At 55.0% G+C, this 27,464-nt stretch overlaps 1 protein-coding gene across 3 annotated transcripts in view; it reads right to left on the minus strand.

The window, feature by feature from the left end:
• Window positions 1–5,761: 5,761 nt before the first annotated feature.
• Window positions 5,762–27,464, minus strand: part of LOC127462952 (class II histocompatibility antigen, B-L beta chain-like) — an 82,619-nt gene continuing 60,916 nt past the window's right edge. For 2 of the 3 annotated variants that reach the window (XM_051771901.1, XM_051771899.1), the window contains exon 5: window positions 10,503–10,620. In XM_051771901.1, coding sequence (XP_051627861.1) covers window positions 10,612–10,620 — 9 coding nt within the window. In that variant the 3' untranslated portion in view covers window positions 10,503–10,611. Of the gene's footprint in view, window positions 5,818–5,926; window positions 6,034–6,302; window positions 6,479–10,502; window positions 10,621–27,464 lie in introns of those variants that run through there. The other variant, XM_051771898.1, reaches the window with a different exon arrangement.

Below are 27,464 nucleotides of genomic sequence, written 5' to 3' on the forward strand. Positions count from 1 at the left end.
ATGGGAACACCAGGAATGGGAATGGGAACACCTGGAATGGGGACACCAGGAATGGGAATAGGAACACCTGGAATAGGAATGGGGGCAGCAGGAATGGGAATGGAAACACCTGGAATGGGAATGGGAACACCTGGAATGGAAATGGGAACACCAGGAATGGAAATGGGGACACCTGGAATTGGAATGGAGACACCTGGAATGGGAATGGGAACACCTGGAACTGGAATGCAAACACCTGGAGTGGGAACACCTGGAATGGGAATAGGAACACCTGGAATGGAAATGGGGACACCTGGAATTGGAATGGAGACACCTGGAATGGGGACACCTGGAATGGAAATGGGAACACCTGGAATGGGAATGGGAACACCTGAAACTGGAATGGAGACATCTGGAATTGGAATGGGAACACCTGGAATGGAAATGGGGACACCAGGAATGGGAATGGGAACACCTGGAACTGGAATGGAAACACCTGGAGTGGGAACACCTGGAATGGGAATAGGAACACCTGGAATGGGAATGGGGACACCAGGAATGGGAATGGGAACACCTGGAATGGAAATGGGGACACCTGGAACTGGAATGGAAACACCTGGAGTGGGAACACCTGGAATGGGAATTGGGACACCAGGAATGGGAATGGAAACACCTGGAATGGGAATGGGAACACCTGGAATGGAAATGGGGACACCAGGAACTGGAATGGGAACACCTGGAATGGAAATGGGGACACCTGGAACTGGAATGGAAACACCTGGAGTGGGAACACCTGGAATGGGAATGGGGACACCAGGAATTGGAATGGAGACACCTGGAATTGGAATGGGAACACCTGGAATGGAAATGGGGACACCAGGAATGGGAATGGGAACACCTGGAATGAGAATGGGGACACCAGGAATTGGAATGGGAACACCTGGAATGGAAATGGGGACACCAGGAATGGGAATGGGAACACCTGGAACTGGAATGGAAACACCTGGAGTGGGAACACCTGGAATGGGAATGGGGACACCAGGAATGGGAATGGAAACACCAGGAATTGGAATGGAGACACCTGGAATTGGATTGGGAACACCTGGAATGGAAATGGGGACACCAGGAATGGGAATGGGAACACCTGGAACTGGAATGGAAACACCTGGAGTGGGAACACCTGGAATGGTAATAGGAACACCTGGAATTGGAATGGAGACACCAGGAATGGGAACACTAGTAATGGGAAAGGGAACACCTGGAATGGAAATGGGGACACCAGGAATGGGAATGGAAACACCTGGAATGGAAATGGGGACACCAGGAATGGGAATGGGAACACCTCTAACTGGAATGGAAACACCTGGAGTGGGAACACTAGTAATGGGAATGGGAACACCTGGAATGGGAATGGGAACACCTGGAATGGAAATGGGGACACCAGGAATGGGAATGGGAACACCTGGAACTGGAATGGAAACACCTGGAGTGGGAACACCTGGAATGGGAATAGGAACACCTGGAATTGGAATGGAGACACCTGGAATGGGAACACTAGTAATGGGAATGGGAACACCTGGAATGGAAATGGGGACACCAGGAATGGGAATGGAAACACCTGGAATGGAAATGGGGACACCTGGAACTGGAATGGAAACACCTGGAGTGGGAACACCTGGAATGGGAATGGGGACACCAGGAATCGAAATGGGGACACCAGGAATGGGAATGGGGACACCTGGAATGGGAATGGGAACATTGGGAATGGGAATGGCAACATCGGGAGCAGGTTGGGGACACCAGGAATGGGAATGGGATCACCTGGGATTGGAATGGGGACACCTGGAATGGGAATGGGAACATTGGGAGCAGGTTGGGGACACCAGGAATGGGAATGGGAACACCTGGAATGAGAATGGGAACATTGGGAGCAGACTGAGCACACCAGGAATTGGCAGGGGGACACCTGGAATGAGAATGGGAACACCTGGAATGGGAATAGGGAAAACAGAGGTGGGATGGGAACACCTGGAATATGAATGGGAACACCAAGAACTGGGAATGGGGAAAACAGGAGTGGGATGGGAACACCAGGAATGCGAGGAGCGACAATAGGAATGGGAATGGGGACACCTAGAATGGGATGGAACACCTGGAAAGGGAATTGGAACACATGGAATGGGAATGGGAACACATGGAATGGGAATGGGAACTCCTGGAATGGGAATGGGGACACCTGGAATGGGATGGGAACAACTAGAATGGGATGGGAACACCTGGAACAGGAATGCAAACCCGTGGAATGGGAATGGGAACAGCCGGGCCCGGGCTGTGTCCCTGGGGAAACAGGAGGCCAGGCCCAAAAGAGTTAACTAAGAAATTGGGGCCTGCTAACAAGCTACCAACATCCAAGACCATCTGTGCTCGTTCTGTTCTACTGACTGGAGCAAAGCTTCAGAGAATAGTACAGGAACATGTCCTAGGCCTCGAGGGGATAAATTAGAGAGACAGCAGGATCAGGGAGACATTGGAATAGGAGGAATAGGCCAGGAGCCAGGGCTTTTTCCAAGCTTCAGTGAGCAGGTGAAGAAGAACGGAAGAGAAGGAAGGTCAAGCTGAGGAAGATGAGTTGAAGCCCCCAGAGCCATGGAGGAAGAGTGGAAGTACCCTCAGGATTGAGGGCCAAGAGAAACACCGCCCCAAGCCCCGCCTGAGCTCCACCTCTACTCCGCCTGTTATTAATATGCATCGATAGATGTTGTAATCACTTGAATATGCATTTAATCCCAGCTGAAGATTGTAGAAAAATGCTGATTTTGTGTGAAGCCTTCCAGCAAGTTTGTCCAGCGCCAGCTGGCTTGCTCCCAACGTTGAATAAACAAATACCTTGCTGCTTAAAGATAAAAAAGTCTCTGAGCAGTTTCTGGGACCGATTTTTCGGATTCAGCGCCCAGTCAGTCCCAGGATGATCCCAGTCACTCCTGGTCTCTCCCAGTTGCTCCCAGTTTCCCCCATGTGATCCCACTCATTCCCAGTTGCCCCCAGAAGCTTCCAGCATGATCCCAGTTCCTCACAGTCGCTTCCAGTCATCCCCAGTGCACTCCCAGTTGCTCCCAGTATGATCCCAATCACCTCCTGCATGATCCCACTCACTCCTGGTATGATCCCAGGATGACCCCAGTCACCCTCAGTGTGGTCTCAGTTGCTCCCAGCATGGGCCAAGCTTCTCCCACCATGATCCCAGGATGATCCCAGTTGTCCCCATCATGCTCCCAGTTGCTCCCAGTTGCCCCTAGCACAGATCCAGTCACTCCAAGTATGATCCCGGTCTTCCCACCTGACAGTCCCAGTCAATCCCAGTTGCTTCTCTTGTAGATCCAGTCACTCACAGTTCCTTCCAGTTGCCCCCAGCCTGGTCCTAATTCCCCTTCCCGTAGTCCCAGTCACTCCCAGTATGGTCCCAGTCACCCCCACCATGGTTGCAGACACTCCCAGTATATCCCAGTAGAGCCCTCAGCATGCTCCTAGTCCTTCCCAGTCACTCCCAGATGCCCCAGTAACATTCCAGTTTCCACCAGTATGATCCCAGTGACTCCAAGGCACTCCCACTATATCCTATGTGGCCTCCAGTTGCTCCCAGTAGCCCTCAGTGTGGTCCCAGTTGCTCCCAGTCTGATCCCTGTTGCCCCAGTTCTGGTCCTGGAGGGTCCCAGTGTTCTCAGATCCTGCTCCCGGGGGGTCCTGCTGGGTCCCAGTCCTGGTCCTAGTGTATCCAGTCCATCCCAGTCCATTCCAATCCATCCCAGTCAGTCCCAGTCCATCCCAGTCTGTCCCACTCCATCCCACTCCATCCCAGTCCATCCCAATCCATCCCAGTCCATCCCAGTCAGTCCCAATGCATCCCAATCCATCAGTCCCATCCCACTCCATCCCAGTCCATCCCAGTCCCTTCCCAGCCGTTTCCCAGGTCCTGCCCCCCCGCCCCCCAAGATGCTGACGGGGTCGGGGCTCCGTCTTTGGCTTCGTCTCCCTGGGCCTGCCTGGAATGAAGGGGCCGCTGGGACACTGCGGGACCTCCTGAGACCAAAGGAACCCCGGGAGAATTTGGATACTCCTGGAATCAAGGCACAACTGGGACACTGCAGGGCCCTATGGAAAAAAAGGAACCTTGTGACACTGCGGAATTCCTGGAATCCAGGGGCCTTTGGGACATGGGGGCCTCATGGAACCAAAGGAACCCTGAGGTGTTTCAGAAGGTCATGGAATCAAGGGGCCACTGGGACACTGCAGGGCCTCTGGCAATTAAAGGAACACTGGGACACTGGGGCAGGACATCCCCCTGCAATGGCACCAAGACAATGCCCCATTTGCAAAGGGGTCAGTGCTGAGCTGAGAGGGGGCCAGGCCAAGGCAGGAGATGTTGGAACCCAGACTGGTTTCACCCCAAATGAAGCCCCTGATGGTGAGGGAAGCCCTGGAGTCCAAGGCCTGTCAGTCCATGGGTTTCTACCAGAAAGGGCCAGTCCCCTTTCCCAGGGGCAGGTTCTTCCAACAGAACCCTTCTTGGGGGTGTGTGGAGATTCCTGCCTTGGCTGGGGACCCCCCAAGGTCACTGCTGGAGGTTGAGAGCAGAGATCTCCCCACGAGCGCTGGTCTGGGGGAGTTCCATCCATCTCTAATTAAGAATTCTTGCTTGATTGCCACCTTTAGTAGAATTGCTTCAACAATTGCTTTAGTGTAGTGCCCTGTCCTATCTTATCCTCTACTACTGGTAGTTTTAGTGTGTATGTTGTGTAGTAAATAATTCTGGTTTAGTCCTTTTGTCTGATCATTATTAAGAATAAGTAGTTAATTGATATAAATATAACTGCTTTTCCATCATTAAAACCTATGGGACAAAACTGGTTCAATCCCATCTCTATAATTCCTTAAATTCAAACCATTGGCACAATGCAAGGCTGAGATTGGATCCAGCTGCCCCCAGGCTCCTCTGGGAGCAGGAGTTTAGTGTCACCGGACACAGAGATTTCTGTGAACAGTTTTTCCTGCACTCTGTAGGCCTTGCTTGCCATGGAAGTGTCAAGTGTGTATTGTTTCTACTTATAGACTGTGTGAAAATATGTGATGCTTATACTTGTTAGCTGTGTGTCTAATTATAAGGTTTGAGAACATGATATGTTTATAGAAAGAAAACCTTGAGAAACTGAAGATAATGAAACACCTGCAAATTTAGTAAAACTCTAAAAGCAGATTAATTAGAAAGAGGTTTCTATGCCAAGGATGATTTCAGATCGCGTGGACAGAACATCAGGTCCAATGAACTGGGGACATGAGACACGTGCACAGACTGAGCTATCCAATCACCTTATTGTAAGCATGTGCCTTAAACAAATAAACTGTATAAAAGTTAACTGATTTAAATAATAAATTGACATATTGCCGATCCTAAGGGTCTGTGAGCTTATGTTCGTGCCTCCCCATCGATAACTGGTGCCCGAAACAGGACGGGACTTCCTCTTCGTCGAGTTCTGAGGGACGTAAGGCGAACAGAAGGACGTGGGAGAAGCAGCCGTTTACAGGTAGCGTGACCCCGGCACTACGGAACAAAGTCATGCGCGTGGGGAAAAAGAAATCTTACCCTGATCAGGTGAGTCGGCTGAAGAAAGGAGAATCGGGGTCTGCAGAAAGAGGCAGTGCAAACGCTCCTTTATTTAATTCTCTCTGAGAGGGCTGGGGGGGACACACGACCCCCAAAAGTGCGGGCAGGGAAAAATTGGGAGGTCCCGGCTGGGCCCGAGGCCACGGGGAGGGGCTGCGGCCGCCGGCGGCTCAGGAGCTCTGTGGGGAGAGAAAAAGGGGTGAGAGCGGGCTGGAGGGGCAGGGGGGTCCAGAGGCTGTGGGAGAGCAAGGGGGGGGACACGACCCCTATTTAGGGACCCCCCTTTACCTTCTCCCGCAGGTAGAAGCCGAGCCCCAGCGCCAGGAAGACCAAGCCCAAGACGAAGCCCCCGACCCCCACCAGGATCTTGCTGCGGACGGTGTCCGGTGGCATCTCTGGGGGGAGCCGGGGGGGTCAGCACCCCCAAAACCTCCTCCCACGCACCCCCCGGCACCCCACAGAGCCCGGCCCGCTCTCCCCCAGCCCACCCGGGGGTCCCTCCAACCTCCTGCCAGTCCCTTCCCAGCCCCTGCAGGGATCCCACCCAGCCCCTCTCAGACCCTTTAGGACCCTCCAACCCCCCTCCCATCACCCCCAGCACCCACCAAACTCCCTCCCAGTCGCCCCCAGTTGCCCCCCCGGTGCTGGGGGGGCCGGGCCGTACCCCAGTGCCGGCTGAGGGGGTGCTCCAGGCTGACGTGCTCCACCTGGCAGCTGTAGGTGACCCCGCGCCGGGGGGGGATTTCCAGCAGCACCAGCACCTGGTAGGTCCAGTCCCCGTTGGGGACCACGTCGGTGGCCACCACGTGCTCCGGCAGCTCCTGCCCATCCTGGAACCACCTCACCTGCACTGGCGCAGGGTAGAAATCCATCCCGGAGCAGAGCAGGCGGCCGGGGCCGGGCTGGGAGCTCGACGGCACCAGCGAGATGGACACGCTGGGGGGCACTGGGAGGGACGGGGGAGACACTGGGTTGAGCCGGGGGGCACTGGGAGGGAGGGGAGAGGGCTTGGAGGGCATTGGGAGGGACTGGGATGGCAGTGTGAGGGACTGGGATGGCACTGGGAGGGACTGGGAATAGAGTGGGGGAGAAGGGGATGGGCTGGGGGGACACTGGGGAGAGAGTTGGGAGATGTGGGAGTGAAGTGAAAACGGCTGGGAATGGACTGAGAGGGTCTGGGAGTGAAGTGATGGGGACTAGGAATGACTGGGAGTGACTGGGAAGGACTGGGAGTGACTGGTGTGGACTGGGAAGGAAGCTCTCGGGACTGGGAGGCTGAGTCGTGGTGAGGGAAGTCTTTGCTTTGGGTCTGCCTGGCAACTGGAGCGTCATCAGAGAGACGCGCTGGGATTGGCTGAGGGGCGTGAGCTCGGTGGCCCCAGCGGGGTCGAGACGCGGGGGGGCACTGGGAGAGACTGGGATGGACTGGGATGGACTGGGATGGACTTTGAAAAACTGGAATACACTAGGAGAGAGTAGGGGGCATTGGAAGGACTGGGAGAGACTGGAAAGAACTGGGAAGAACTGGAAGGGCCAAAGGCCATGGGATGGACACAGGGAGGGCTGAGGGGTCTGGGGTGATTCCCAGGGAGGGCCCGAGGGGCTCCAGGGTCATTCCGGGGCAGGGGACGAGGGGACCCGCTCTGCCCCACACTCACCTCTGGGTTTCACAATGAACGGGGTGAACACCTCGTAGTTGTGACGGCAGAACACGTCAACCATAGACCGTATGAGTTCCAGCTCTTCTGGTTCATGGTTCCATTGTTTGGCCAGGCTCTCCCCATATGGGGTGTCCCCCACATAGACCCCCAAATCGCTGTCGAAGTGCAGGAGCTGCTCCTGGTTGTAGATGTGCCTCTGCACGAGCCTCACCCGCTCGGTGCCGTTGATGAATTGACACTCAGACTTTCCTAGAAACTGGAACACCCCTGTGTGTGCAGGACATGGGTCAGGGGCTGCCCCTTCCCCTCCCCATCATCCCCCAGCTCCCTACAGCAGGGTGGGAGCTCAGGGGGCTACCCCGGACCCCCCTTTCCCTCCCATCTCTGCCCCACAGACCCCCCGGCACCGGCTCTTGGCTGGGGGGGAACCCCCCCATCAGCCCCCCGCGGATGGACAGGGGGGTTCGGGACCCCCCCAATATCGATCCGACCCCCCCCAGAGCCCCAGGGAACCGCTCCAAGGCTCAAGGGACACCCAGGGACCCCCAGGGCACCCCTCTGCCTGCTCTCCCACACCCCCTTGCCCCCCTCTCCCACCCCTTTCCCACCGGCCCCACAATCCCCAGAACCCCCCGCCCTCACTTTGGGGCTCCTACCCCCCTCCCACTCACTCCGGGCCTTCCGCCCCCCCCCCGCACTGATATTTTTGGGGCTCCCAACCCCTCTTTTCTCCCTTTTTTCCTCCCCTTTCCCACCCGAACCCCCTGCCCGCCCCCCCCGCTCACCCGACAGCTCCTCGCCCGCAGCCGGGGGGCTCCCAGCACCACCAGCACCGCCAGCACGGCCCCAGCTCCCCGCACACGCTCCATGCCCAGCGCCGGACAGCTGCTGACAGCCCCAAACCAGCCGGGCGGCGCCGTTTTGGGGGTTTTTGGGCGCGCTCGGATTGGCTGAGGGCAAAAGCCCGGCGCCGGTTTGGGGCCGTGTTGGAGCCTGGTCTTCCCGGCGACTGATGAGTCATCAGCGCGGCGCGCTGGGATTGGGCGCGGGCGGCGTGGGCGCTTCGGGATTGGCTGAGGGCCGTTGGGGGCCCCCGCGGCAGCCCCGGGGCTGGGGGCGGTCCAAGGTGGGTTTTGGGGGGTCCCGGATTCCTGGAGATGGCATTTAAGGTGATCTGGATGCGTTGGAATGGGGTTCTGGGTGGGTGTGGGTGTCCAATAACCCCTTGTTCCCGGGATTTTGGGAGTCTGGGAGTGCCCAAACCCCCCTGTTCCCAGGAGTTTTAGGGTCTGGGAGTGTCCAAACCCCTCTTTTCCAATGTTTTGGGGTCTGGGAGTGTCCAAAGCCCTCTTTTCCAATGTTTTGGGGTCTGGAAGTGTCCTAACCCCCCTGTTCCCAAAATTTTGAGGGTCTGAAGGTGTCCAAACCCCCCCTGTTCCCAGGATTTTGATGGAGTCTGGGACTGTCCAAGCCCCTCTTTTCCAATAGTTTGGGCTCTGGGAGTGCCCCGACCCCCTCGTTCCTAAGATTTTTGTGCTCTGGATGTGCCCAAACCACCTCTTCCCATGATTTTTATGGTCTGGGAGAGCCCCAACCCCCCTGTTCCCGGGATTTTGGGGGTCCAAGGTGGGTTTTTGGGGGTCCCGGATTTTTAGGAATGGGGTTTGAGGTGACCTGGATAGGTGGGAATGCGGTGATGGGGAAGAAGGGGGTGAGAAATCCTCGTTTTCCGGGGATTTTGGGCACCTGGGTGTGCCCACACACCCCCGTTCCTGCGGTTTTGGGCGTCTGGGTGCAGCTCGACTTCCCTTTTCCGGGATTTTTGGGGTCTGGGTTTGTCCCAACCCCCCTGTTCCCGGGATTTTGGGGGTCTGGGAGTGCCCAACCACCTTGTTCCCAGGATTTTTAGTCTCTGGGAGTGCCCAAACCCCATTTTTCCATGGTTTTGGGGGTCTGGGAGTACCCCAACCCCTGTGTTCCTGGGTTTTTAGGGCACTGACATGTCCCAAACCCCCCTTTTCCCATGATTTTTTGCCTCTGGATGTGCCCAAACCATCTTTTTCCAAGATTTTGGGGGTCTGAAGGTGCCCAAACCCCCCTGTACACAGGATTTTGTGGGTCTGAGAGTGCCCAACCCCCTTGGTTCCCAGGATTTTGAAGGAGTCTGGGAGTGTCCAAGCCCCTCTTTTCCAATATTTTGGGCTCTGGGAGTGCCCTAAACCCCATATTCCTGGGATTTTTAGGGTCTAGGAGAGCCCACCCCCCCATGTTCCCAAAATTTTTAGTGTCTGATTGCTCCCAACTCCCCTGTCCCTTGGTTTCTGGGGGGGCTGGGAACTTCCAAAACCCCCGTTCCAAGGATTTTTAGGGTCTGGATGTGTCCAAACCCACCTTTCTCCAGGATTTTGGGGGTCTGGGAGTGCCCCCGTTGACCAAAAAACGAGGTCAGGGCGGTCTCTGATTGGCTGAGTCCGATCGGGGCTCAGTTCGGGACTCGTCTACCCGGCAACTGATGACGCAAAAACAGCGCTCGCTCCCATTGGCTGCTGCTGCTGCTGACCCCGCCCGGGCCTTGGGAGGTCCGAGGTGGGTTTGGGGGGTTCCCGGATTGCTGGGGATGGGGTTTGGGGTGTCCTGGATACGTAGGAATGAGGTTCTGGGTGTCCATGGGTGTCCAGTAACCCCCTGTTGCTGGGATTTTGGGAGTCTGGGAGTACCCAAACCCCCCTGTTCTCAGAATTTTTGGGGTTTGAATGTGCCCAAACACCCTGTTCCCAGATTTTGAGGGGCTGATGTTTCCCAAAACCCCGAGTTCCCGGGATTTTGTGGGTCTTAGTGTGCCTAAACCCCAATGTTCCCGGGAGTTTTAGAGTCTGAGAGTGTCCAGTCCCTCTTGTCCACTGTTTTTGGTCTGGATGTGTCCAAACAACCTTTCTCCAGGATTTTGTGGGTTTGGGAGTGCCCAACCCCTTGTTCCCACTAGTTTGAATGGCTGGGAGTGTCCAGACCCCTCAGTTCCCAGGAGTTTTAGGGTCTGGGAGTGCCAAAAACCCCGCTGCTCCCAGGATTCTGTAGTTGTTGCAGTGCCCAACCTCCCCCATTCCTGGGATTTTTGCACACCCCCCCCACCTCTCCCCAACACCCAGGACTGCAGAGCACTGAGAAGCTTTACTGGGAACACTGGGAACAGCTGGTTAGTGTGGGAAGAAACACAGGGAAGGGGGGGACAGGCGACCCCCCCAAATGAGCGCAGGGTTTGGGGGGTCCCGGCTGGGCCCGAGGCCACGGGGAGGGGCTGCGGCCGCTGGCGGCTCAGGAGCTCTGTGGGGAGAGAAAAGGGGGTGAGAGCAAAGGGGCTGGGGGGGCAGGGGGGGCCCAGAGGCTGTGGGACAGCAAGGGGGGGGACACGACCCCCATTTGGGGACCCCCCTTTACCTTCTCCCGCAGGTAGAAGCCGAGCCCCAGCGCCAGGAAGACCAAGCCCAAGACGAAGCCCCCGACCCCCACCAGGATCTTGCTGTGGACGGTGTCCGGTGGCATCTCTGGGAGGAGCCGGGGGGGTCAGCACCCCCAAAACCTCCTCCCACGCACCCCCCGGCACCCCACAGAGCCCGGCCCACTCTCCCCCAGCCCACCCGGGGGTCCCTGAAACGTCCTGCCAGTCCCTTCCCAGCCCCTGCAGGGATCCCACCCAGCCCCTCCCAGCCCCTTTAGGAGCCTCCAACCTCCCTCCCATCCCCCCCAGCACCCACCAAACTCCCTCCCAGTCGCCCCCAGTTGCCCCCCCGGTGCTGGGGGGGCCGGGCCGTACCCCAGTGCCGGCTGAGGGGGTGCTCCAGGCTGACGTGCTCCACCTGGCAGCTGTAGGTGACCCCGCGCCGGGGGGGGATTTCCAGCAGCACCAGCACCTGGTAGGTCCAGTCCCCGTTGGGGACCACGTCGGTGGCCACCACGTGCTCCGGCAGCTCCTGCCTGTAGGGAATTGGCTATAGAACAGGGCTTGCCTAGGCGGTGAGAAAATCTGAGTTAGCGAGGTTACAGTGCCCTTGTACCCTGTTAGCTGGTTGGCAAACAGGACATTGTGATTAGCAAAACAAAAAGCAACTGAGTACCTCCTGTGTCAACAAAGAAATGAGTATAAGAGGTGAGATCAACATTTAAGCCAGAGTCAATAATGAGCTTAGCTTTTGCAATATGTATGAACTAATTATAAAGCATATATTAAGCTGTTAGCAATGATCAATAAATGAAGCTTGCTGATTCTCATATTGAGGGTCTCTTTCTTCCCTCCTCCGACAAATGGCGCTTGAACAGGGGCTAAGTTAAATCTGCAGCCCCAGGGGCTAAGTTAAATCTGTAAGCCCCAAGGGCTAAGTTTAATCTGCGGCCCAAGGGACTAAGTTGAATCTGCGGTCCCCGAAACCTGAACAGGGAGTAAGTTAAATCTGCACTCCCCGAAGCCACGGTCTGACGCAGTAGCCGGTCGGTCTTGCAGCAGCACAAGAGGTAAAAGAGCTGGACTCTGTGCCCCAGGCGACCTCACAGAAGGGTCCTGGCCGACAACACCGCCGATGTCTTGTAACGGGCTGCAAAGTGCGCTGAAGATTTATGGGTATGGAAAGACAAGCGGTGCTTTCATTACTCCAGTGCTTTTTAGAAAAGCGGGGACTTAAGGGTATAGCTTTGAAAAAAGAATTACCAAGATTGCTTACAACGGGGGTTGCTAAAAGTTGTTTTGTGGACCCTAATACAGTTTTTGATGAAAGAGAATGGAGATGTTATGAGGTTAAGTTGTGGGAGGTTGCCGCGGAGACGGAGCTCAGTGTAACATGACAGAAGTGGAGAAACTGCCAGGCCAACCAGACAAGACGCCTGGACAGGTGAGCCACCGAGAACAAAAGGGATCTAATGTTGCATCTATATGGAAGTCTATCCTGCTTAAAAAGGAAGAAAAATTAGACAAACTGGCTTTGCGGCAGATGCTGCTTTCATGTAAGGGCCAGGGATATGAAGCGAACACTGTAACTGCCTTTACTATCTCTACGTGGAAAGAACTTAGTGATAACTTAGTGATAAGCTCTTTACTGCTGCCTATAAGGGAGAAAAAGTTGCTGCTTCCCTCCTTACAACTTGGCGATTGTTATGTGGAACAGTAAAAGACATTAAAGCACAGTCGGAGGGCATTAGAATGCTACTAGATACCATCATACGGAGAAATCGTGTAAAAAGGGAGTCGAGCGGAGTTGAAGGGAGCCGGAGCGGGACAGGAAATCACGGATCAGGGCCGGGGACAACCGAGCGGCCCCGCCAACATGAACGCGGTGCAACATCTCGGCAGTGCATATCCAGGACGATCGGAGACGACGGCTGCGGCGTGAAAGTACTGCTGATGGACCAGGGATGAACTTTACGAACACTATGACTGAGTTCCACCTTAAGACATTTCCAGCTTTTCATCTGAACTGCGCTGCGGGACTGCGCTGCGCGTTTGTGGCTGTGTTCACGGCGCTGGGTGCTTACACCGCCGTGCTGAGTGCCTGCGGGGCGGCGCTGGGCAGCGGGGCAGTGGCGGTGGTCGCGGTTCCTGCGCGGTCCCGGCTCGGAGCGCTCCCGGATGCCGCAGAGCCGGGGCCGGTGATATCGCTCGGAGCGCTCCCGGATGCCGCAGAGCCGGGGCCGGTGATATCGCTCGGAGCGCTCCCGGATGCCGCAGAGCCGGGGCCGGTGATATCGCTCGGAGCGCTCCCGGATGCCGCAGAGCCGGGGCCGGTGATATCGCTCGGAGCGCTCCCGGATGCCGCAGAGCCGGGGCCGGTGATATCGCTCGGAGCGCTCCCGGATGCCGCAGGGCCGGGGCCGGTGATATCGCTCGGAGCGCTCCCGGATGCCGCAGGGCCGGGGCCGGTGATATCGCTCGGAGCGCTCCCGGATGCCGCAGGGCCGGGGCCGGTGATATCGCTCGGAGCGCTCCCGGATGCCGCAGGGCCGGGGCCGGTGATATCGCTCGGAGCGCTCCCGGATGCCGCAGGGCCGGGGCCGGTGATATCGCTCGGAGCGCTCCCGGATGCCGCAGGGCCGGGGCCGGTGATATCGCTCGGAGCGCTCCCGGATGCCGCAGGGCCGGGGCCGGTGATATCGCTCGGAGCGCTCCCGGATGCCGCAGAGCCGGGGCCGGTGATATCGCTCGGAGCGCTCCCGGATGCCGCAGGGCCGGGGCCGGTGATATCGCTCGGAGCGCTCCCGGATGCCGCAGAGCCGGGGCCGGTGATATCGCTCGGAGCGCTCCCGGATGCCGCAGGGCCGGGGCCGGTGATATCGCTCGGAGCGGTGCGCGGCCCCGGCTCGGAGCGGTGCGCCCGCGCGCGTGCACGCCGGCGGCCCCGGGCGCGGTGGGCGGCGGGGGGGGCTCTGTGTCCCCCGCACTGCTGACAGCCATGGTCCCGGGGGGTGTGCGTTCCCCTTCCCTTCTTTGCAGCGAGTGTTTTTTCCCTGGTGCCGCTCCTCTTCCTAGAGCGGCGAGTTAATGACGGTAGCAAAAGCCTTGGGGGGTGCAGCTGGGGGAGGGGGAAAGCTGTTTCTCTTTTTTCCTCGTTACTCCAATCACCCCCTCTCTAAAACGTGCCTCTCCTATGTTTTGTCTTTTCTTAAGCAGACCCTGTGATTAAGTTCCTTCTGCTGATCTCTCTGGGTGAGCCCGGCCCCTCCTTCCCCTCCTTCGTCCTTCGGCAATGAGGAGCATGGGGGGAGGCAAAGACGGTAAAACACGGAAAAAAGGGAAAAGAGAAAAAACAACTTAAAATTAACAATATCCCAACTTATAAATCAAATAAGATTGCATTGTTTTTACAGCAATAGGTGTCACGCATACCGCGTGCTCATGGCATTCTCAAACGTTTTCTTCAAAACAGGGAGACTGACGAAAAATCCCTTGAAGCAAGATTAGAAATAACGGAACATCCGTGCTTAGCTTTTTGCATATTACAGAAGGTTATTAAGAATTTCCTATAGTTTGCTATTTTGCTTCTCTTACATGAAATTTGGCTGTTTCCCCCAGGGGCAGGGTGCAGGTAGAAGATTTGGAGACGGAATGATGAAACAGAAGTGGATATAGTCTTGCCCCCTGCAAAAGTAGTTTTATTGCCTTTATGATAGAATATCATTGCTCTATGAGAAGAGTTGAAGATTTCCAAGATAATATTCTGTTCTTTCCTGCTGTATCTGTCTTTTACATGGAGAGTTATGCAGGATTTGCAGATTGCTGATGGCAGCTATGCCATAAATTTCCTTTGAATTATGAAACTGATAAGAAGTGCACAACCAATGACTACTTGAAAATGTGTGTGAATGATGGATGTCTGAGGTGGCCCCCTAAGAGTGTGTGAAAAAAGATTGTGTGAAAGAGAAAAGCTACATGAATGTGTGACTGTGTAAACTTAAAAATACCTTCTGCCGGTGTCAAGATTTTAGAGATGTGTAACATGATTCTGTTGAACCATAGTGAATCCTTATTCTGAATGGTAAATGAATTCTTCAAATTCCCACCATGAGTGACGAGGCTTTGGTTATTTCTGGACTAGCCCTGTCAGGCTAGCTGTTTGATCTGAACTGAGGTTGAATAAGGGGTTCTTGCGTAGGTTTGGTGTTCTATTTCTGCCTTGTTTCAGAAATTTGTGAAGGTTAAGTCTCAGGTGGAGTTTTTCCACTGCTGTTGTTCCTTAGCTGTGTAATCTGCGCAGGAGATCACCAGTTTTAAAGCGAGTAAAAACCATAAGCCAGCAAACATTGGTGCAGACTGCAAGGTTGGCAGAGCCCGAAGCAAGGTACACCACTGTGCATCCAGGTGCCCGGGAACCATTCTTACAATTCGTGGAAAAGCTGCAAGACGCTGTAGAGAAACAAGTTTTGTGACAGATACAGAAGTTGCTAGTTACATAACTAGCTAGAGATAATGCAGGCTTGTGCCGGGGTGAGGTCCTTAGACCATCAAATAATTGCATTTGCATCTGCTATGGCAGCAGTGAGGGTCGTTTTGAGCTTTTCTGTGTTTTCCAGGATTTAAATCAGGAGTTGTCGATGTTGCTGCCTTGTTTGCTCAGCTCGTTGCAGGGGGGCCTTTAGGCTGTCAAGGCCATCCTGCGTGCCTTCTCAGAGACATCTGCAGTGTTGTGGATAGTGTGTCTTCAGGCCTCCTGGCTGGAGGCCAGAGCAGACCAGTTATGTTGATCAGTGTGACCAGAGCTGAAGTGTTGTTTTAAAGAGTCCTTATATATTGTCTTCAAAACCCCTCCCGTGCACCAGCTGGTAGCAATATTCATTGTAAAACGGCTAGTCTCTCCTCCTTAAAACATGCCCTACCCATTGCAGCTGTGTTCTCAGCAAAATAGCCTCACTAATTGGGATTACTCCTTGTTTCATACCAGACGTATTGCTTGCATAATTTGACTAGTGAATGTTTAGGGTTGTACGAAGGCAACCTGTACTCTTCATGATGCTCAAAGCTTGCTGTTAATTGTCCAAACAAACAAACAGACTTCTGTAGTCATTCCAAGAGTTAGAGTTGTGATACTAGGAGATACTGCTCAGAGTTTTCTTTTAGAACATACAGATCCTGTGTGACTTAAACAATGGCTCCTACCTACAGAACAGCTGTTGGCCCTGCAACAGCTTGTCAAAAGGCAGCTTGATGCTGATTACATTGAACCATCTCAGAATCCTTTAATTACCCCTGTGTTTGTGATAAAGAAAAAAAAAAAATCTGTGAAATGAAAACCTTTGCATGATCTCAGACAGGTTGGTGCAGTCATGGTTAGTAAGCATTGGCTTACTGACCCCTTCTGTGCTTTCTGCTGAATAACCCATTGTTATTATTGATTTGACAGGTTATCTTCTCACAATCCAGTTAGATCCCAGTGATAGAGAAAAGATGTGCATTTTTAGTTCCATCTATTATTCGTGCAGAACCTTATGAGTGTTATCCATAGAAAACCCTCTCCCATGGAATGAAAGGCTTTTCTATAATTTGTCAGTGGTTTATGTTTCCAATGCAATTTTCTGACTGTCTTTGTCGTCATTATATAGATGATATTTCTGCTAGCTGTAGCCACTGAGGATCAGCTGGGTGTGTTGGACGCTGAAACCAGAAAGAGTCTACAATTCTTTGGCCTAGTAGTTGCTCCTGACACGGTGCAGTGAAAAGTACCCTGGAAATATTTAGGGTTCATGTACACAAAAAGCAGTCATTTCTCAACCAGTTATGCCAAGTCTTAATTTTCAAGCGTTGTTTGTACTCTAAAGAACTCCTTTGCAGAGGATTGTTCCAGCAAGTTTCCTATGCTTCGATCCAGTGCAGTTTCATAGTTTTTCACCTCTTTTACAGTTTTGGGAAAAACACGCTGTGCTTGGCCAAAAGCCTCCTTTAAACTGATGGTCTTGTGGTCCCTGTGGGAGCTGGGGGCGGAGCGCAGCGTGCAGGTGTGGACCTTGTCCTTCTCACAGTAGCATTCCAGCAGTTTACTGTACTGGGGGATTTTCTCTCAGCCAAAACCTGGGCACCACAGAGCCCCACCAGGACGTAGTTTTTTCTGAGTGTTCTTTGTGCTGTGCTTACTCAGGTGGGCTTGGCACAGGGAGGCCTTGCAGGTCAGGCAAGTCTTCATGGCTGGACGGGAGCCTGTGGGGTAAAGGCAGAGTGGGCACTGGGAAGGGCCCTGCTGGCATATTTCTGTTCCTTCTGTATGCACTCCTTGCAGAAGCTGTGACCGCACCCCAGGGACAGAGGGTTCCTGTAAATGTCCAGGCAGATGGGGCATGTCAGTTCATCCTCCAGCCTGGCCTCAGCACCCACCTCGGCCATGTTGCCTGAGCCTCGTGACGGGGCTGAGAGCAAGGAGGAGGGCACTGGTGAGAAACTGAGAGCACAGCACACAGAAGCCTTCAGATGTTGATTTAGCTTAATTCATTCTATTGCTCGCTCAGTTGTTGTCTCTTGTCCGGATTGTCACTGTGCTTGTACTGTCTATTTTAGTACTAACCCTCGAGGTCTTACTCTGGCAAAAGATCCCCAAGAGTTAGATTTAATGGGATCACTGTCTGTACAAAACACAAGTGGTAATGGGACTCAAACCTGTTTTATGTTGGGATTATTTCAATCTAGATTAAGTGTTTATCAAAGCCACAACTTGTCCAGCTGGCACAAACTGCCTAGCCTGTACACAAAAGAACTGTAGAGCCTGAGTGAAACAGTAGGACACACAAAGAAAGGAACAGTAACAACTAGTCCTATGGACTCGTGGCTTCAATCTATTTTTGGTTCCATGTCTGAATAAGTTTTAAGTTTTGTTAAAGAAAAGCCTATGATGGTTGTTGACAATTGTTGTAATTTTAGTAATAGTTCATATTGTTTTTTCTTGTATTGTTAAATGTGTAAGTGCTATAACAGAGAAAACATTATTGGCCCAGAATAAAAAAACGGGGGTATTTGTAGGGAATTGGCTATAGAACACGGCTTGCCTAGGCCATGGGAACATCTTAGATAGGAGGTTACAGTGCCCTTGTACCCTGTTAGCTGGCTGGCAAACAGGACATTGTGATTAGCACAACAAAAAGCAACTGAGTACCACCTGTGTCAACAAAGAAATGAGTAAGAGGTGAGATCAACATTTAAGCAGAACCAATAATGAGCTTAGCTTTTGCAATATGTATGAACTAATTATAAAGCATATATTAAGCTGCTAGCAATGATCAATAAACGAAGCTTGCTGATTCTCATACTGAGGGTCTCATTCTTCCCTCGTCCTACAGGATCCAACATCTCCTGCCTTGGCCTGGCCCCCTCTCAGCTCAGCACTGACCCCTTTGCAAATGGGGCATTGTCTTGGTGCCATTGCAGGGGGATGTCCTGCCCCAGTGTCCCAGTGTTCCTTTAATTCCTAGAGGCCCTGCAGTGTCCCAGTGGCCCCTTGATTCCATGACCTTCTGAAACACCTCAGGGTTCCTTTGGTTCCATGAGGCCCCCATGTCCCAAAGGCCCCTGGATTCCAGGAATTCCGCAGTGTCACAAGGTTCCTTTTTTTCCATAGGGCCCTGCAGTGTCCCAATTGTGCCTTGATTCCAGGAGTATCCAAATTCTCCCGGGGTTCCTTTGGTCTCAGGAGGTCCCGCAGTGTCCCAGCGGCCCCTTCATTCCAGGCAGGCCCAGGGAGACGAAGCCAAAGACGGAGCCCCGACCCCGTCAGCATCTTGGGGGACGCGGGGCAGGACCTGGGAAACGGCTGGGAAGGGACTGGGATGGACTGGGATGGACTGGGATGGACTGGGATGGACTGGGATGGATTGGGATGGACTGGGATGCATTGGGACAGACTGGGATGGACTGGGACAGACTGGGACGGACTGGGACACCAGGATACACCAGGACCAGGACTGGGACCCAGCAGGACCCCCCTGGGAGCAGGATCTGAGCACACTGGGACCCTCCAGGACCAGAACTGGGGCAACAGGGATCATACTGGGAGCAACTGGGACCACACTGAGGGCTATTGGGAGCAACTGGAGGCCACATAGGATATCGTGGGAGTGCCTTGGAGTCACTGGGATCATACTGGTGGAAACTGGAATGTTACTGGGACCACACTGGGAGTGACTGGGAAGGACTAGGAGCATGCTGAGGGCTCTACTGGGAGTGTCTGCACTCCCAGTAGAGTGTCTGCAACCATGGTGGGGGTGACTGGGACCATACTGGGAGTGACTGGGACTACGGGAAGGGGAATTAGGACCAGGCTGGGGGCAACTGGAAGGAACTGTGAGTGACTGGATCTACAAGAGAAGCAACTGGGATTGACTGGGACTGTCAGGAGGGAGGACTGGCATCATACTTGGAATGACTGGGTCTGTGCTAGGGGCAACTGGGAGCAAGTGGGACCATGATGGGGACAACTGGGATCATCCTGGGATCATGGTGGGAGAAGCTTGGCCCATGGTGGGAGCAACTGAGACCACACTGAGGGTGACTGGGGTCATCCTGGGATCATAGCAGGAGTGAGTGGGATCATGCAGGAGGTGATTGGGATCATACTGGGAGCAACTGGGAGTGCACTGGGGATGACTGGAAGCGGCTGTGAGCAACTGGGATCATACTGGAAGCTTCTGGGGGCAACTGGGAATGAGTGGGACCACATGGAGGAAACTGGGAGCGACTGGGAAAGACCAGGAGTGACTGGGATCATCCTGGGACTGACTGGGCGCTGAATCCGAAAAATTGGTCCCAGAAACTGCTCAGAGACTTTTTTATCTTTAAGCAGCAAGAGATTTGTTTATTCAACGTTGGGAGCAAGCCAGCTGGCGCTGGACAAACTTGCTGGAAGGCTTCACACAAAATCAGCATTTTTATACAATCTTCAGTTGGGATTAAATGCATATTCAAGTGATTACAACATCTATCTCTGCATATTAATAATAGGCGGAGTAGAGGTGGAGCTCAGGCGGGGCTTGGGGCGGTGTTTCTCTTGGCCCTCAGTCCTGAGGGTACTTCCACTCTTCCTCCAAGGCTCTGGGGGCTTCAACTCATCTTCCTCAGCTTGACCTTCCTTCTCTTCCATTCTTCTTGACCCGCTCACTGAAGCTTGGAAAAAGCCCTGGCTCCCGGCCTATTCCTCCTATTCCAATGTCTCCCTGATCCTGCTGTCTCTCTAATTTATCCCCTCGAGGCCTAGGACATGTTCCTGCACTATTCTCTGAAGCTTTGCTCCAGTCAGTAGAACAGAACGAGCACAGATGCTCTTGGATGTTGGTAGCTTGTTAGCAGGCCCCAATTTCTTAGTTAACTCTTTTGGGCTTGGCCTCCTGTTTCACCAGGGACACAGCCCGGGCCCGGCTGTTCCCATTCCCATTCCATGGGTTTGCATTCCTGTTCCAGGTGTTCCCATCCCGTTCTAGTTGTTCCCATCCCATTCCCATTGTCCCCATTCCAGTTCCAGGTGTTCCCATTCCCATTCAAAGTGTTCCCATTCCATGTGTTCCAATTCCCATTCCATGTGTTCCAATGCCCTTTCCAGGTGTTCCATCCCATTTTAGGTGTCCCCATTCCCATTCCTATTGTCCGTCCTCCCATTCCTGGTGTTCCCATCCCACTTCTGTTTTCCCCATTCCCAGTTCTTGGTGTTCCCATTCATATTCCAGGTGTCTCCATTCCCATTCCTATTGTCCCCATTCCCATTCCAGGTGTTCCCATCCCACCTCTGTTTTCCCTATTCCCATTCCTGTTGTCTCCATTCCCTTCCAGAAGTCCCCATTCCAATTCCTGGTGTCCCCAGTCTGCTCCCAATGTTCCCATTCCCATTCCAGGTGTCCCCATTCCAATCCCAGGTGATCCCATTCCCATTCCTGGTGTTCCCAACCTGCTCCCGATGTTGCCATTCCCATTCCCAATGTTCCCATTCCCAGCCCAGGTGTCCCCATTCCCATTCCTGATGTCCCCTTTCCCATTCCTGCTGTCCCCATTCCCATTCCAGGTGTTCCTATTCCAATTCCAGGTGTTCCCATTCCAGGTGTTTCCATTCCAGTTCCAGGTGTTCCCATTCCCATTCCTGGTGTCCCCATTTCCATTCCAGGTGTTCCCATTCCCATTCCAGGTGTTCCCATTCCAGGTGTCTCCATTCCAATTCCAGTTGTTCCCATTCCTGGTGTCCCCATTTCCAATCCAGGTGTTCCCATTCCCGTTCCAGGTGTCCCCATTCCAATTTCAGGTGTCCCCATTCCAGTTCCAGGTGTTCCCATTCCCATTCCTGCTGCCCCCATTCCCATTCCAGGTGTTTCCATTCCCATTCCAGATGTTTCCATTCCAGGTGTCTCCATTCCAATTCCAGTTGTTCCCATTCCTGGTGTCCCCATTTCCAATCCAGGTGTTCCCATTCCCGTTCCAGGTGTCCCCATTCCAATTTCAGGTGTCCCCATTCCAATTCCAGGTGTTCCCATTCCCATTCCTGCTGCCCCCATTCCCATTCCAGGTGTTCCCATTCCAGGTGTCTCCATTCCAATTCCAGTTGTTCCCATTCCTGGTGTCCCCATTTCCAATCCAGGTGTCCCCATTTTCAATCCAGGTGTTCCCATTCCCGTTCCAGGTGTCCCCATTCCAATTTCAGGTGTCCCCATTCCAATTCCAGGTGTTCCCATTCCCTTTCCAGATGTTCCTATTCCCATTCCAGGTGTTCCCATTCCAGGTGTTTCTATTCCAGTTCCAGGTGTTCCCATTCCCATTCCTGCTGCCCCCATTCCCATTCCAGGTGTTTCCATTCCCATTCCAGGTGTTTCCATTCCCATTCCTGGTGTCCCCATTCCCATTCCTGGTGTCCCCATTGCCATTCCAGGTGTTCCCATTCCAGATGTCTCCATTCCAATTCCAGGTGTTCCCATTCCAGGTGTTCCCATTCCCATTCCAGGTGTTCCTTCCCCGTTCCACGTGTCCCCATTCCCATTCCTGCTGCCCCCATTCCCATTCCTAGTGTCCCCAATCTGCTCCCAATGTCCCAATTCCCATTCCAGGTGTTCCCATTCCCATTCCTGGTGTTCCCATCCCATTGCTATTGTCCCCATCCCATTCCTGATGTCCCCATTCCCATCCCAGGCATTCTCATTCCCATTCCAGGTGTTCCATCCCATTCTAGGGGTCACCGCTGTCATTTCCCCTGCTGGTTTACCTTTAAACCAGCACACCAGGGCTGTGCCCAACGGGGGTCCCTGTGGATCATCCAACGCGGGTCCTCCCATGGCTGATGGAGTTGGAGCAGCGGCCGAAGCTCTTCCCGCAGTCGGGGCACTCGGGGCTTCTCTTACCGGTGGGTCCGTTGGTGGGAGGTCAAGGCAGAGCTGTCCCTGAAGCTCTTCCCACACTCCCCACACTTGTGAGGCCTCTCCCTGATGTGGATGCGAAGGTGGGTGTAGAGGGTGGAGCTGTCCCACATTCCCTACACGTGTAGGGCTGTTCCCCAGTGGGGACGTGCTGGTGGCTGAGCAGCTTGGTGCTTGTGCTGAAGCTCTTCCCACATTCCAAGCACTTGTAGGGCCATTCCCTGGTGTGGATGCAACGGTGTCTGCAAAGGCTGGAGCTGTCCCTGAAGCTCTTCCCACACTCCACACACGTGTAGGGCCGTTCCCACTGTGGATCATCTGGTGTCGGCGCAGGGCGGAGATCTGATTGAAGTTCTTCCCACATTCCTCACACATGTAGGGCCTTTCCCCACTGTGGATCATCTGGTGTTGGAGAAGGTTGGAACTCCGTTTGAAGCTCTTCCCACACTCCCCACACGTGTAGGGCCGTTCCCCACTGTGGATGCGATGGTGGGTGCGGAGGGTGGAGCTCTGCTTGAAGCTCTTCCCACACTCCCCACACGTGTAGGGCCGTTCCCCAGTGTGGATGTGCTGGTGCCTCAAGAGGCTGGATCTCTTGCTGAAGCTCTTCCCACATTCCAAGCACCTGAAGGGTTTCTCCCTGCTGGGAGGCTGCTCAGGGACCACCAGCTCGCAGCTCCACCTCAAGCTCCGGCCGCCTTCCCGGCACACGCTGGCTCTTTCCTCCTCACAGCCCCCTGGGCTGGCTTTGGAGCCCCTCCTGCGGGGGCATCTCCGGCCCTTTTCCTCTCCGCTGCCTTCCTGCGCCGGGGAGCCCTTCAAAACGGCCTCTCCCACCAGGCTCTGCCGGGGGGATTTGTCCTCCGCGCTCTCCGGCCTCACCTCGGGGCCTGGGGCAGGAACCAACAAGGACACGCAGGGGATTTGCCTCCGGCCCACAGGGAAGCCCAAGGACATCCCCCCAACTCCGGCCCCGGCAGGACGGCCACAAAAGACAAAAGACCCACCCAAAGGGGCACTGACTTCCTCCTCACCTGCCTGGGGGGCCCAAGGCATCTTCCTCTTCCTCGCAGCCTCCTCCTCCATCCGCCCAAGCTTTGGGAAGCAGAAATCCTGATGGGGGGGAAACAAGGGGTGAGTGCATTTCCTTGGGGACTCCTCCTGCCCAAGTCCAGCTCTAGGACTCACCGGGCAACTTGTGTCCATAAAAACCCCCAAAACACCAACATTCAGCCCAAATTCCCCTTCCAGGAGTTCCCCCTCTCTGCTCTCTGGGGTTAGGGGGGTCCACCCTGTCTGCCCTGATGGCACTTCTACCTGCATTGGGGGTCCCCCTTCTCCGGGCTGCCGGGGGTCCCGCGGCTCTGGGGGGTCCCCACTCTCCGGGGTCCCCTTTAGTGTTGCCAGGGGGGTCCCAGGGCTCACTTCTCCCCACTCTGCCTCCCGGGGCCGGCCGGCCCTCCTCTCTCGGCTCCCACCCTCGCAAACCTCTTGGCACTCTCGGCTCCCACCCCGCCTCAAGGCCCCCCCTCCTCTCCACACTCCAAGGCCTTCCCCCTCTCCGGGACCCCCGCTTAAGGGGCCCGGCGCTCCCTCTCTGCTCCCCCCCCTCCAGCATTCCGGGGGTCCCCCAGCTCCGGGATCGCCCCTCTCCGCTCTCCCCACTCCGCGGCTACCGGGGTTCCCCCCCGGCTCTCACGGGGGCCCCCAAACCGCTCTCGCCCCCCCCGCCATTGCCCAGCCACCGCCAGGACCTTTTGGCTGCTCTTCTTTGTGCTCCCGCTCGGCTCCTCCCTCGGCTGGGCCGCCGCTTTTGGCGGGTTTCCTCCTCCGGGATCTGCCCCCTGCAGCCCTTCCCCCCCTGGACCAGCCCCCTTGGGCCCCCCTTGGGCCCCCCTTGCCCAATAAGTCTGATTATACAGACAAGCAATTTGGTTTTAATCCACAAAACCCAAATGTATAACCCAGCACCCTGGGGCATGAACAAAGTGGTTTTCCTTGCCCCCCCCCCGAGTCCAAAGTAAAGGGAGAGGGGAAAAAAACCTGCTGGTGGGAGAGCTGTTGCAGTCTGGTCAGAAGTGGTGATTGCAGTCCAGTTGAGGGTGGTGGTCTCAGTCTGGTTGAGAGTGGTGAGCTGCAGCCTTCCTCTGGATCCCACGAGTGGTGGAAAGGTTCCGAAACTCCAGGTTTATATATTCTCCAGTTCAGGCAGGAATGGTCAGTCGTTTCCTCAGAGCAGGGAATTCCATAAAAGGATGCTCAATTCTTCCCTAAGAGCGGGGAATTCCATAAAAGGATATGATAATTGTCAGAGCGGTAAATTCCATAAAAGGATATGAGGATGCTCAGTCCATAAAAGGGTAGGAGGGTGCTCAGGACATCCCCCCCACCTCGCAGGCCCCCCCCCGAAAACAGTTCCTGGGAAAATGGCATGGAAGGCCATAGAATACACACTTTTGGGCTACACCCATCCAGTGAGGAATCGGTCCCAGCTGTTCTAACTAGGACACTGTGTCCGTCATCGCTGCCATCATCATCATCATCGGCCTCGTGGCAGTCGGTGTCTGGAAGCTCCGATCCGGTAACTCCCGGGATGGGGGTCGGCAAGGGGCACGGATCCGCCCGGCAGCATTCCGGGGATCCTGTGCCACGGGTGCTGATCCCACTTTCTTTCCAGAGGGAAGAGGGAGGGGAATGGATACGACCCCGCGCCCACCAGTGAGTCCCAGCAGCGTGTGTGGATCCAGATCCTCTGTGCAAGGATCCCAGGATGGATGCCGGGATTCCAGAGGGGAATGGGGGCCTAATGGCTGGAGCGGAATTGGAAGGGGATTCCAGCTCAGGGCAGGATTCCAGAGTGGGATCAGGTGGAATTGTGGACTGGGATCAGGGCTGGATTCTGGAGTGGGATTGGGGTGGGATGGATGGAGTGGGATTGGGGTGGGATGGACAGAGCAGGATCAGGTGGGATTCTGGAGCAGTTCCTACTCTCCCTGGGCTCCACAGCCAGATCCATCCCCTGGGATGGGAACAGGGACATGGTGACTCCTTTCCCCGCTCTCATCCCAGCAGGAATCACAGCCTGAGCGATCCCAGAGCTGGATCCGCCCCTTCCCTCTCCCTGCGGAAAGGCAGGAGCTGCTGGCAGAGCTCATCCCGCTGCTCCCACCCATCCCAGCCCCCCTGCGGCTCTTCCCGATGGATCAACTTCCTGCTTTTTCCTGTGTGAAACCCAGGACCACAATTATTCCTGAGGCTTTAATTTGGGTGTGAAAATCTCCTGCTTTGGGCAATAAATCCTGGCTCCCTCCTCCGGCATCCGGCAGTTCCTCTGTGGGAACCAGAACTGGGAATGGGGACAGGGGGGCTGGAATGGGGACATTGGGGACAGGGATGGGGACACTGGGAGTAGGCTGCAGACATCAGGAATGGAAATGGGAACACCAGGAGACAATGGGGAAAGGGATGGGGACACCAGGAGCAGGATGGGATGACCAGGAGAAGGTTGGGGACACTGGAACAGGCTGGGGTCATCAGGAATGGGGTGGGGACACCAGGAATAGCAATGGAGACATGGGGAGCAGGTTGGGGACAGCAGGAACTGGGAATGGGGACACACGGAAATGGAAATGCGGAAAACAGAGCTGGGATGGGAACATCAGGAATGGGAATGGGCACACCAGGAATGGGAATGGGGAAAACAGAACTGGGTTGGGAACTCTAGGAATGGGAATGGGGACACCAGGAATGGGAATGGGGACACCAGGAATGGGAATGGGGACCTGGAGGACCACGCTGGGGACACTGGGAACAGCCTGGGGAGAGCAGGAACTGAGATGGCAACACCAGGAAAGGGAACGGGGACACTGGCAGCAGGTTGGAGACACCAGGGACTGGGAATGGGGACATCAGGAATGGGATGGTCGCACTGGGAATGGGAACACCAGGAATGGAGTGGAAACATGAGGGACCAGGATGGGGACACTGGGAACTGATGGAGAGGAGCAGAGACCCCAGACTCACCTAAACCCCTCCCAGAACTGAGGGCCAAGAGAAGCTCTGCCTGAGCTCCGCCCGAGCTTTGCCCATTATTAATATGCATAGATAGATGTTGTGATCAGATGAATATGATTTATCATATTTAATCATATATGAAAATTGTATACAACCCCGATATTGTGGGAAACTCTCGACCAAGTTCTCTGTGGTGTGAACCACGCTCGCTGCCGACGTCGGCAATAAATCCCTTTGCTGCTCAAAGATCCAAAGTCTCTGAGCAGTTCTTCGGACTGGGTTTTTCAGCATCACAGAGGCAAAGGCACAAACTGATGGATGCCCTCAGAGTGCAACATTCCCTCCAAAGAGAAGAGGGAAATGCTTCATTGCTGAGCCCTGCAATCCCCTGCCCTTGCCCACCAGGCCAGCACAAGAGCACCTGACCTTGTCGCTCGGCTCCTGGGCCTGTGGCTCTGCTCCCCTGGCAATAGGCACGGCCACTGCAAAGAAATCCCCCAGGGAAGGCACACACTGACGGATCCCCTCAGAGGGCAACATTCTCACCAAAGCTCCCCTCTCAGCTTGCTTTACACTGACCTCTGACTGCAGGGACCTCCTTCCTACTCTGCTGATGCTTCTCAGGCTGCAAACCACCCTGAAAAAACCCAAATGCCAAGGGATGTGCTTAGATTCACCAAAGATACAGCCCACCAGAATTAACATCTGATTCAGACTGGCAGGAAAATGCCCACCTTGCTCGTCTCCCCTTTGGTGTCAAAGGCCCCCCCACCGCTTGCATCCCACCTGGAAAGAACAAGAAGACGCTCCCAGAACGACCTTTGAAGAGAAGTGCCTGTCAGTACTGCAAGGAGGGATGCACAACAATCTCACGTGGGGGATATTCTCTGCTCTGCCCTGCAGACCCTTGTGCTGGGGTCAAAACTCAGCCTCTCTGCTTCCCTCTCCTGAGGGACTTGTTCTTAGACATCCCTTTCCCCTCCCGCCAATTCCCAAGCCTGGACCCGGCTCTCAGCCCCTCTCTGGCTCAGAGCCCTCAACTTCTCTTGCAGAGAGCTGGGCCTGTCAACCCAGCTGCCAAAAGCACGGCCCTTGGGCTGCCTCGGAGGTTCCTGCAGTCGCCCCAGGCCCTGCCCAAGGCCCTCCCATCAGGGGCTGGGCCCTGGGGGCCGGGGGAGAACCCACCCGCGGCTTGGCCCTTCTTGCCCAGCCCTGCTCTGGCCCAGCCTCCTCCCCCTGCACACTCCCCACTGCCACAGCCTGCGCTGGGGCAGCATTTCCTTCCTGGGCCCTTTCCAGCTGCCCCC

Source organism: Manacus candei, unplaced genomic scaffold (assembly GCF_025592945.1).
Source record: "Manacus candei isolate 608988 ecotype Guabito, Panama unplaced genomic scaffold, ASM2559294v1 h1tg000147l, whole genome shotgun sequence".
Classification (NCBI taxonomy): domain Eukaryota; kingdom Metazoa; phylum Chordata; class Aves; order Passeriformes; family Pipridae; genus Manacus; species Manacus candei.